The following is a 13,350-nucleotide window of genomic DNA, read 5'->3' on the forward strand; positions in this document are numbered from 1 at the left end:
TAAGTAATTATAAGTGTGATTTATATTTTTGATTATTATATTCATCCCCTACCATTCTACCGTTTTGTTTGCTTTTATTTATGTACACACGTTAGTAATCTACATACTTAGCTATAAATTATATATTCATAGTTTATTGTTCTTTACTTTTCTTATTTGTTCTACTTTTTGACTTAACATGACCCTTATAGCTTTGTGCCAAAAAAATTATACCAACCAACTAACCTAGATATATACATATATGTAAGTTATATACAGAGTGGTCCAGAGCACCAGTACATCCTTTTTAAAATAAAAGGAAGTGAGTTTCATCAATAGCTGATATTTTCAACTTCCTGTACTGACCGGAAATGGGCTATCCAAACCGAACGTCGAATTTTTTTAAAATGAAACTTAATACTTTTTAATTTAGATTCGGATTAAATGGCAAAATAAGATAGTTTTATCTCAAGAATTTTTTCCTGAAAATGTTGTTGAAAGTGTGATGAACTCTTCTTGGCGAAACCTTATTATTAATACAAGCCGTTTCGTCGCGATATTTTTCAACCGGATGAATATTCGACGAATGTAAACATTAACCTCGTGTTTACATTTTCATTTTCAGTTACATACCTATCGAAAGTGTCATACTGATCTACGTAGTCATGTCCTATGAAGTGCTTCGAGCAACAAATTTTTGTTTTTCAAGCAGAGTGGATGCTTGCATCGGTGAGAACAGTACTCTCAGTTTGTACATTTTGATTAAATAGTAGTTAAAATCATCGCTAAGTAGGTTATGCCAGAAGAATTTAAACGAACAAAAATACTTAGCAGTCGTAACAATTTTCGTTAGTTCAGCATCAGTTACCAACATTAGTGTACCAACATTTTTATTATGTTTTATATACATCCATGGTATATTAATAAAAATATGTTATAATGTACAAATATTTTCTTATTTTTACAGTATCATTTTTCTTCGTGCATCAAACTTTCAAGAAAATTTTAAGGTCAATAGAGGAGTTTTCTGAAAAATGCTTGAGACGAAATTTTCTTTTTTTACGAGTTTAATCTGAATTTTAATTAAAAATACCATATTCCATTAAAAATTTAACTTCCGGTCTGGTTGGTCAGTTCCGGAAGTTGAATATATTACCATTCCCGATTTACTTAGCAAAATTTTTAGGAGTTTTGATGAAGTTCGCTTCCATTCATTTTGAAAGGGGTGTGTGTGTGAATGGTCCGGGTCACCACGTTATATACTGTATATATTTATATGGGTATATTTTATGACACTAATAGAACATTATATTCATTTTAAATCATATATAAATTTAAATTAAAAATTTAATTTTGAACTTTTCTAAATAAAAGTGAATTATTTTACAGAAGTTTAAAAAGTCAGATTAAAAACTTAATTTGTCAACAGTTGCACAAATATAAAAATTTGTCTAAATGATAAAAATTTATTTATTTATTTATCTGTATTTATTTTTTTCACACCTTTTACCAAACAGACATTTGACAAAACACACGGAATGAACAGATCCATAATAAACTAACTACACGAGATTAAACTAGTTAGAACTAATGAATCTTTACTTAAGTGTAAGTTTACAATAACTTGATATTATATAAATTTTCAAGATATATTTTGACTGCAACTATATCTAAAACCAAGCATCTTAATATAAGTGGCATATTTTCAATTTTAAATAATTTAAATTTAAAAGGAATTGACAGTTTGCATTTATAATTATATAAAATTTTGGCTGTTATATTCAAAATTCACTGGATAATTTAAGAAACTATAAATTCCAAACTTGCAAATTAACAGATTCAAACGACAGGAATAACGATTTCCGTGTCGTTTCAATCTGTCCTTTGTTATGTTTATTGAAGATGAAATTGATAGTTGGGTACAAGTGTAACAAGTCTCATATAATAATTCCCAGATCATTGTAAAGGAATTCGATAGAGAAAATGGTATGCTTAGATTTTAAATGGGGAATTGTTAACACGTACATTTAGATAAACATGCAATGCGTTCCGTTAGTTACATGCAATTACATTCATTAGCGATGTAAATATATGTTTATCGCACAGAATAATCGCGCTTCTTACGATCTAGCCATCATTAATTTATCACTAGATCTATATTTAAAGATACCCATTTACAATTATTTGCCTTTCAACATTAACTATAATCTATTTATAATATCTTAATAAAAGTAAAATAGTATAATAAATGTTTTAATATGTAAATATAATAAACTGAATTATATTAGGAAATATTTAATAACTGATACAGCTTGATATATATGTGGCTGGATTAAATAACTATAACAGCCTATTTTAATTAAAATGACAAGAGTTTTTATTAAATATAAATAATGAAAAAAATAAGTATAGTTTGTATGTGAGACATTTCTATTTATTAATATTAAAATTAATGGCTTTCAGATGATTTTATTATTGTGCCAAATTTATTAAAAAAGAAAAAGGTTCATTCATTCTTAACGAAAACAAGTTTACCAGTAGAATATTATTTTGTTTATTTAAAAAAAACATAAGCAAGAATTCAGTAAAGAATATTGATTTGTTGTTACTAATTCTGATGATCATCAAAACAAAATTATTGCTGGTCATCAAAATTAATATAATCATATCAATAGTTTTTATTGAATAAATGTTATAAAATATATTTTATTATTTATAGTTAAATTATATTACATAAATTAAATAATAATTTAAAATCTGATAAAATTTAATTGTAATTTAAACTTCATGTTATTCGGATACACTTTCCTTTTCGTAAGTCTGAAAGAAATTAATTACGTTTTCTAGAGAAAAATCGATATTTCGAAGAGATGAATATTCATATAACGCGTTTCTACCATAATTAGGTCACAGATGTTGACCTTGACAATGACTGAAAAAGTTTCTCAATCGCCTTCCTCATTGTGCAACTGTCAAAGATAGTAATTAGTCAATCATTTGTACATACCAATCATCTTTAAGAAATTACAAGATAATTTAAAGTCGTGTCGATGAAAATCACATGACTTGTCCCACATAAGGTTGTTCAAACTGCGACCATTTTAACACCCGCTGCTTCGATGGCAGGAGATGCAAAGAACCCTGCTGTTGTGCAAGGCGACCGAGTAAATTCTCGTTAACTTGACTACGGATTAAAAAAAATGTTGACTCGTAATCACAATTTTTCCGACAGTTTGTTGTCATGTCAATGATAGTGGCGCCAGATTGCCGTAATTTTAAAAATTACCAATACTGTATTATTTTAAAGAGAAATAGGTCGAAATGTTTTGAGATTGGAAGATCGACCACAATGGAATGAAAATTGAATAATAGGGGAGAGACGTTCTTTTGAGCATGTGACCAGTCTCCTAGGCAACTGCGAACACCCGTCGACACATCATGATCGGTCGTTAAATGATAAAAAAAGAATGCATTCTTTCGTTTTATGTGCTTGCTTAGAACCCGGATAACTCGTTCTCTCGTTTGAAATTTAAATATATCAAATAACACGAGTTTCCGGATAAGTTGCGTATGACGTCGAAATTGTTTGTTGATCTCTGGTATTTAATACTTCATCATTTCATCAATTGAATGAAAATATTATCATTCTTTAATAACCATATGGAATACGAGAAATAACATCTAAATAAAATTAATAATAAAAAAGAATTTACAACTTTGTGTACTAGTTTTAATATTGCAAGGTATAAGCGTAAAGTGCAAAGGTTGATACCGTTATCTAGGCTTTATAATGATATATATTTTTTTATATCTTTTGTTGTTAACGACAACTTAACATATCGAGATGAAGGATATTAGCAAACACTACACCTACGAATTTCACATTTCTCTTTCATCGTATTGAATGGTAAGTTTTACTAACAAGTAAGCTTGTAAAACGAACTGTTGTAGTCTTCTCTTAATTCAATAAGCTTTCCTCGATTATCGAATCATCCCCAAATTCTCTTAAATCCGTAAGATGCTATTTATTAGAAGTGCCACAACTGTAGAGGTACCAGCAGACTCTGACTCGAGCCACAGGGATGAACAAACAGGTTTTGTCGGACCAGTCTCTCTTACCACTGTTGGCGCTGCTGTAGTTGTCTTGTGAGTTTGTGCACACCCACGTCGTGGCGTCTCACACATGCTCCGGTTAGCATGGAGATGACCCTGTCTTTTTCTCTAGTTAACATCATTTCTTTATTGGAGTAACTAACTCAGGGCATCATGTTTACCTCTTGTTGGTGTCACGCTGACTCCACAAACGGAAAGGTGAGAATAGTTTAATTTTTTATTCGGCCAATTCATTAATATCCCGTTCCGTTTTGACAAATGCTGTTTAAAGTTTCGTTTACAAGATTTTAATCATAAGTACTTTATACAAAAGGATAATATTGATGTATCATCAGTTTTGCTGTCAGTTTTTTTCCTGGATGTCTTTGCGCCCTTCGGACTTTTCTCACCAACACCTGCACGTGCTTTCAAAAAGGTCGACTTCACCTTGACTTAGGCACGTCCAGTCACCAACGGGTGCCTTACACAATTAAAGAGGTCACGCAACATCGAAGAAACATTTTTAGTCACGGTTGTAATTCATTCGAAATTGGTAAAGACTATACTCTTTCCGGTTTTCTTTTTATAGATAGATGCCGATTTTTCCAAGATTGGAGATGCGGTTGAGCTATTGCAAGATGCTCCTAATCTATCATCTATTTTTATATTTGTAAAGCAGGAAGCTTTAGTGGAAATATATAAACATTATAAATTTATATTCTTATTAATTAATTCATAATATAATAGTATTTTTATAATTAAAGTCACACGTAAAGTCAGAACGAGAAAGGATATATAATTTCGGGTTAATTTAAGATAAGACAATTGTCAATTTTGCATGATCCAACGTCATAACAGTATTTTAATTCAAACAACTGACATAGTCCTTTCTGAATGGTGTGGGTGGTTAACTGTACTTCCCCATTTAACATAATGGGAAAGGACCGTTGTATAAGCTGAAGTAACTAAATTCATGCGATACAGCTGGATTATGATGATTAAGATTTTGACATTAAATATGATTTAGTCATATTTTTATGATATGAAAAATTGTTAAGTTACTCGTGAATGAATGTTTAATTTTTAGGGTTGTGTTTTTATTTCGATATTTGATATACCAACCTTTAGAATTTTAAGTAAGGAAAATTTATAACGTTTACTCTAGTAAACACCTGCAATGATTCACACCTGCAGGTAAAGTATCTGGCATTTTTCCAGAAATTTACACTTGATCAGAAATGAGATGGAGATAGATTTTCTTCAAACTGGTTCGAGTCTTAAATAGCGTAAGAAGTCATCTCTAACTTCAAAACTAAAACGAAGTAACTTGATAAATTTCTAAAAATATCAATATCAAAGTTCCGAAGTACGTATTACACACAAAAGAGTAAAAAATTAAAATCGTGAATCACTGCATGCGTGATGCAAATCCTTTTATACGCTATCGTCACGTCTGTATCTCCATTGAAGTGTTGTTGATGGGAGAATCGAAATCGAATACTGAAACCTACGTGCATTGCATACCTAAACGTGAGAAGAACTGTCCATTCCGGTTCCGTTCAGAAGCTCCTAAGAAAGTTTTTTCTTGCTTCATTTTGTTCGCTTGTTTTAAAGAGGATTTTTTGTATAAGAGTTCACTAGCCTGCTCTGAGGATGGATGGAAAAATTCGCATCCGACATTTTATGGCACGTGCTTATTTCCGGACATGCGCCGTTCGTCGAGCTTTGACCCTCGTATTTCTTAATCACATGTTTAATAACAATATACAAAATGTGTTTGCATTGTTATACGTGTCTTTTTTAAATTTATTAAGTTAGACAACTATTCTAGTAGGTGAAATAACTTATTTCGTCATAACAGAACTGGATAATTTTTTTTCATTAAAAGCAGGATTTCGGTAAGTAAAGAAATTAAATGCTGTACGATAAAGGCACTATATAAAAATAGCAATTGGATTTTTCTGAAGAGATCGTATTTCTCGAGATCCCAGAAAATCTCTTATCTGTGTTATTGATACCAGTTTCTCTTATAGTCTATATTCGTGCTTATCATACGTGATACAAGCTCAATTCCTTCAAATATATGATGCTCGTATTCTGAGGGGCTTTTTTCTTCGGGGTAGGATATAAAGCTGTAGACGGGGTGATATATGGGAAAGAGAGTAAAGGTCATAGAATCGCTCCCACAACCTTCGTTGGGCGTTTGAACGAGATGCAAGTGGTTCTTAGATCGCTTGACTACTTAAAAGGGATTTGTTATAACTCCCCCCACATTTTCCCAGCTTTATACCGTTTCCCCGACACTTTGTACAGTCTGGGAGAGTTCACCACTTGGCTGCATTTAGTTTGAAGTGATATTAACATTGAAGTATTTCAGATATGTCATATATTAAGGGTACTCTATAATAAAAATTAAATTGCTCAGAAGTGATTAAAAATTAGTTTAATTCTGCTCAAGTATTGATATTGATAAATATAGAATCGAAGTAGTTAAAATTGAAACATGAAAACAAAATTTAATCAATTTATTATTGCTAATAATAAATTTTTTAACAGTTTTTAAATATTTCAGAAACTTAATTTAAAATAATCAAATTAAGATATAAATAAATTTCATTTTGATTTACGCATTGGCTGCATTGGAATTGTTTTGACTAGTTCTTAGGTAAAAGAGCAAGTTCCAATTTAATTTATGTACAATAACAGTTAATATTACTCATCATAGTGTAAGTATTGAATGTTAAATATAATCCTTATAAGAAGCAAATTTTTATTACTGTATAAAATTATTATTTTCATTTTTAAGGATAAAATATTAACGAAAACTTATTTTATTAAGAAACAATAAATATTGTAATATAAATTTTTATATTATTATTCCATTAAAACTGGAGGAATTAATTAATTTTTTTTTGAAATTTATAGTAAATATTATTTACTATAAATTTCAATATTATGATATCAATATTAAATTTATAAAAAGATATACATAAAATTATTGTAAACTTTTACAGTTTAAAAAATTTTTAAAATTTCTATATAGTAAAATTTATATAATGGGTTATTTTTATTATATAAACGTATTTATTTAGTCCACTCTGTAGTAAATAATTAGTGAATTTAACTTGATCGCTCAGTCTGATTAAATTCATTATATTTGTCCTGCATTAGGAATTAACATTTGCGCGAAAATTAACAATACCATTAAGACTATTGTGTTCATTTTGCTAAGTGTGCATAAAAAATTTTAGTAATTTAGATTCAAGACGTATAATTTATGATAAAATAAAATATCAGATTTTCCAGGGATACACATTAATTTATCAAAGGTTTCTTTTATATAATCATAATAATGTTTTAAAATGTAAGTTTTTCTATGTTATCGTACAGGATTTATTCATAATCATAAATTTAAGTAAGATTTATTTTTAAGTCAGAGTGGTTTACATTGGATATATACTAAATAGACAAATCTACTAATATATTCCTCTTAATTTATTTTCCATAATGAAAATATTAAGGACAAAGACAAAAATATTTTTTAATATCCGTTCTTAACGTATTTAATATCAATAGCATTATTGATTTTCATTCAAAATTTGAGATATTTCTCCTCACAGTCAGTATAAGATACAATATCATTAATATTATAAGAAAGATAAATGGAGGAAAGTAATAGTAATAAATAATTAAATTATTAATTAACACTCAATGAATCGGTCTGTAAAACTTAAATTAGCTGATACCAGATTCTCATTTAAAATCTGAGCACAGTCAAACAAAATTATCGCTAATCAAATTACACATCTATTCTTTATTTAATTTAGACCGTAGAATGTCTACTGATTTTTAATCAGTTTTATATTAACGTTGGGCTTTTATATTATATGCAATTATTATAAAAAATATCTACATATCAGTTAGACAGTTTTATTGCCGTATACAATGTTGATATAGTGTAGCGTAGGCGTAAAACAACAATTGTATTCTTGTTGTTACCGTAAACAAAATTGTGATAATAATTTTAACAGCATAATTATAATGAAAGTTAACAAGTAATAAATTTCTATATATTTGTTATATTCTTAATTTTAACATATATATGATAATGATAATTGCTTGTTTAATATAATTTAATTAAATAAGCGCTGATAATTATTTCCGAACTTAATTAATTTATTTAGAATATATTATTCGTTACGTAAAAGCAGGTGAATTTCAATAGGCCTGAAGTAAGCATAAGTTGGCGTGATCGTGTAACAACAGTTAAGCTTAGTATAAACAAACATAGGAAACTAGACTCTAGATTTGGTACAACATTCTGTCAGCAGTTGATGCTCATTGCTTTCTGGAAGCTGTCTTTCCACACATTGTTAAGAATACAAGTTTATTCTATACTGTTAAATTGTTCAAAGCTTTAGAAATTTAGGAGAAATTACTAGAAAAATGTGAACAAACTTTTACCAGACTCAACATCAAATTCAAAAATATTCAGGAGTGTAAAATACATTAACTAGACGATATTAGAAACGAGAATAAGATTATTATTAATTTAAAATAGAACAATTTCATTTTTGGAATTTCAAATACTATATTATCTTTTTATTTAATACTCGTTTAATTTAAATATTTTCACGATTAAGTTGCTAAATGGACACATTAAATTAAATTAAAATAATGCAAATATTAAAATTATTAGAATTTAATTGAGCATTTTAAATTATGTAAATAACTCGTTAAAAATTGATTAATTTGTTGTATTTTATGATTAGAAATTAGAGAAATTAGAGAATATAATCTATAAAAAAGTATATAACAACAAAGGTCGTTTCGCGACTTTAATCTAAGTGAACGAATCTTCTTGAGTCAAAAGAAATAACGGAAAACTGGTTTTCTTACATACTTTCAATCTGCATATTATAAACACACGGGTCTGTGATTTATAGTTCAATTTTCTTTTAAAATTTTATGAATAATATAATATTTTTTGAGTTAAATTAAATACTTTACGGTTAAAATTCTTGTTGCCATAAAAATTTATCTCTTTTTTTTAACAAGTTTAATCAAAAGATTTATTTCTTCCGGGTTTTATCAATGACTTCTTTTCGTTGAATATGAAGTGGATGGTATTTTAATAATAAAAAAAATCTAATAATAAGTTAGAAGAATGTTTCAAACTGTGGGTCGCGACCACCTGGGGAATTGCCACTAATCTTATTTACTATACCCCTGTGTATTATTATTGAAAAAAAACCCCTCAAAAATAGGTCGTGGGCCAAGAAAGATTAGGAAATACAGTTGAAGGTGGATTATAATTATCATAAATTTTAACGTGTAGTAAGTATAAATTAAACCTAAGTTATTTATATAGTATTTTCGAATGAATCTTGTTATCCAACATAAAGAATCCTAAATTTCGCATTCTTCAAAGTACGTTTACTGTCATAACTGTAATTAAAACTTATAAATACTAACTTAATACATCATACGTGACAGCTTTATAAAAACAGACAAATCAATAAATTAATAACTTTCATTTACAATTGGTTATATTATTTTAGAAAATATTACAACTAATTTAGAATAATTGTTTACAGTAGTTAGAGTACTTTATTTCTAAGATATAATAAGATAACAAAAATTTGGAAAAACAAAATGATTCACATTAATTTCTTCATAGGTTAAAAAATCATAAGAAGAGACTTTAAATGCTTAAATTAAATTTGAATTTTTAAAAATCTACATTAGAAATTTAATTGCATTTTCTTATATATTTACTGTAATATTTTTCTTTGCTAATACTTTAATAAATAGATATGCTTTATTATATTATTATTTGCAATTAACACAACTATAAACTGAATAAAATTGAAGTTTTTAAAGAATTAAATTATGTAAATGGAACAAATCCATTAGCTAATAAAAAAGAATACTTGCTGAAATTGTTAATACAATAGAATTGAAATGCAGAGTGCCATTGTATTGTAATTACTTAGATAATAAAAATATTAAGCTATAGAATTTAAAATAACTCTTAAGCTATTAGTTAATGACTTACATAATATATAACATAATACTTAGAAGCATATGACAAGTACTACATTTAGTCTCATCAAAATGTTATCGAATTTGAATTGATTATAAAAGAAAAAAAGCGTATTTTCTGTTTTTATTACTGTAAAATAGTTGTTCAACTAACATATTATCTCGGTACATATACAAATTAATTGGCAATACTTGTAGATGTCAATGGCTTGTTGTAAAATAAAAAAAAAAAAAAATGACTTAATGAAAAAACGTCTTTCATTTTGTTATTAAGCTTAAGAATACAAAATAATTCGTGATTTGTCGACTAATTATTACTGTTTTATGTAGTACGAGGGAAAAATTTATAAAGAGGTATCTTTTATTCCGTGAAAGGAAATTATAACATACAAATTTAAATTGATTTCATTATATATTTTTATAATTATGAAATTAACTTATAGGCCTAAATATATCATTAGAAGTTTTAAATTTATGTAGATGTTAATTCTTCCTAAATATTTTTTCCGCTATATTGTTCACTATATTACTAACATAAAGTAAATGACAACAAGGAACTGAAATAAAAAAAATAATTATTTCCTTTTTCAGTTTTTTTTTTAGTTTTTTGAAATGATTTAATTGATAAATGTCAGCTTAAGTAATTTGTATTAAAATTGTAATTTACACTTGTTAAAGATAATTCTATTTCTTAAATTTACAAACTATCTTAAAATATAATTTATATATTTAATAATAGAATCCAACTATATCAATTTAGGAAAAGTTAAGTTATTGCCGTTATTGTATAAACTATTTTATGAACATTGAATAGAATTTTATATTAGATTTTTAGGAACTTATAATAAGATTGAATAACAAATAGTCTTCACTATACTTATTCTTTATAAAATCTATAAAAAATTACATAATATGATTGAACAAGTTTTTACTTAGTTTTTCCAGAGAAAAGAACAGAAAATGGCATTTTAAAAGTACTTATATATAAAATGGTTCAAAAAAGCTTGTTAACGGTGTTTGGTTTTATATTAATATATTCTAGCCACTGTATATCTGTGGATATTAGCTGATTTTTGAGTCACAGTATAGATAGATAAACGATCTTGAGGACGGAGATAAACTTGGAGCTTTTCATTGTCCTAAAAGCTATCTTTATGCTTGGAAATTTATAAATATTTATTCTTGTAAAGATCTTTTACAGCTTTGGAAGTTGGAGATCAACTTTATGATATTTTTTACCGATTATTTTAATAGATTTGCTATGCAAGTTTCATTTGTATATTTGCATATATGCATCTTGTTCGCCATTAACTTGTTGACGTTATTTTCGTGTCTTGTTTTTAGATTTATTTGTTGTATATTTATTTGCTTATTTTTATTTTATTTTTTTATCAACGTCTGGTGCAGTGTAGCCTAATGGGTTCTTGTATAAAAATGCACGAACTATTTAATCCTTATAATAAATTATATAAGAATATTTGATTTCATTGTAATTTAAAGTTTAGATTAAAATTTTACTTAAAAAAGGGAATATATAAACATATTTTATATTAGTATGATTGGACATTACATAAATTTTGCATCTATTTAATTCTTATTTAGAGATCGTCCGAGATCTTGAAAAAGTTTAATTCTTTGTAAATTATTGGACGGTCAGACTGGAAATTCTTGTCTGATGAAGTCTACTAACGTATTCCAGAAAACATCCAGATCTTTACATTAATTCAATCGAACATTATTTGATTATTTAACAGAAGAACTCTCTCAATAACTTAAGAGAGTTTAAAAAAGTGACGTTGTATGTGGTATTCTTGGTCGATTATTTCATTGCTCTTAACCTTTTACAGCAACTTAACCGTTCTTATAATGTGTTAGACTATTTTTTAATATAGTATATTTGATTTTTTATAGATTATATATTATAAGCAATCAATCTAATAACCTCTAAAGTGAAGCTGTTGCGTTAAATAGGCGTAAAGGAGCTGTTTTTTCACTCAAATGAGAATGAAATTTAATGATGTATTTTGCTCAATTTTTTCTTCAAAAATAGTTTTTATAAAAATTTTAACCCATGCTTAAAACCCCCGTTTCAAATATAATAGATAAATTCCTTTCAAAATAAAAGAAAGAGGAAATTTTCTCTTATTTTGAGGAATCTCTGAAAAGGTATAGGAAAATAAATATTCTCAATTAGCTCAATAGTTATTTTCAATGCCTTCAAATGTACTCTAGTCTTTCATTTCAAAAAGATATAAATTATTATTATTATTTTTTAGATTTTTTCCATTACAAAGAATCTCAGAAAAATAATTGATTTTAAAATAGAGTTTTATGTTTTCTATATAGACTGCAAATGAAACAGTCCAGGAAGAAAATAAGAGATGGTTATTTAACCTTGGAAAATGTATGTAGATTATAAAAATTGCAATGAAATCTATTGCCATAGTTTTCTTTTTGATTTGACATTCTGTGATGTAAAGAAATTGAAAAAAAAAAAAAAAGATTTCTCTAAGCATTGAAGATTAAAAATTGTACGACATTTCGGTGACATCGTTAAAAAGTTATTGAGATAAATGTGAGCAAATGTTTCTTCAGCCATGTTTTTTTTTGCGAGGAAAGAAAATTCCTTCGTTCTTTTATATATTATAATTCAATTGTAACCTTAAGAATTACTTTAAAAATTATTATAAAAGTATTTGAAAAGTAATTTATTTTGTGGGACTTAAACTTTCATATAAAAGCCTCTTATTAAAACAATTATATTTGCAAATGTCATTCTACAGTATACAATTATTGTGATCATATTCGAAAAAGAATTCATTTACAGGTAATTAACAGGTACAGTAGTTTGAAAAATAATATAAATATTTCGAGTAATTATAGCGAAATCATGTTTAAAGTTTCAAAAAATAAAAAAAGTTAAAAGGTTGAAAGGAACATCAATACGTTCCACCTAATCTATGATCTCATTTTTTCTTTTTTCTTTTCGTTTTCGAACAAGACAGCGTGCCGTGGTATTTGTCCTCATTTTAAAATTTAAGTCAGAATTACCGTGGATGATTTATTTGTTAATTACAGAAAATTTTTATTTTTGAAAAATCTTTCAAATGATAAACATCCATCATTCAACTACTAATTAAAACACAATACTCACACGTTTATATATTAATATCATTATGATTAAGTGCATTGTATTTTAATTAACAGTAATTGATCAAGAAAAGTATCCAGTTA

General features: G+C 27.0%; 1 protein-coding gene across 10 annotated transcripts in view; it reads left to right on the forward strand.

Annotated features, from left to right (window-relative positions):
* Nucleotides 1-13,350, forward strand: part of LOC136969221 (tensin-1-like) — a 221,473-nt gene that overhangs the window by 40,841 nt on the left and 167,282 nt on the right. The window contains exon 1 of one of the 10 annotated variants that reach the window (XM_067263372.1): nucleotides 3,869-3,886. The exons of 8 other annotated variants lie outside the window; for them this stretch is intronic. In XM_067263372.1, coding sequence (XP_067119473.1) covers nucleotides 3,884-3,886 — 3 coding nt within the window. In that variant the 5' untranslated portion in view covers nucleotides 3,869-3,883. Of the gene's footprint in view, nucleotides 1-3,868; nucleotides 3,887-3,924; nucleotides 4,291-13,350 lie in introns of those variants that run through there. One more of the 10 variants, XM_067263362.1, reaches the window with a different exon arrangement.

The sequence above is a fragment of the Centruroides vittatus genome, unplaced genomic scaffold (assembly GCF_030686945.1).
Source record: "Centruroides vittatus isolate TY-2023 unplaced genomic scaffold, ASM3068694v2 contig_1035, whole genome shotgun sequence".
NCBI classification, from domain to species: domain Eukaryota; kingdom Metazoa; phylum Arthropoda; class Arachnida; order Scorpiones; family Buthidae; genus Centruroides; species Centruroides vittatus.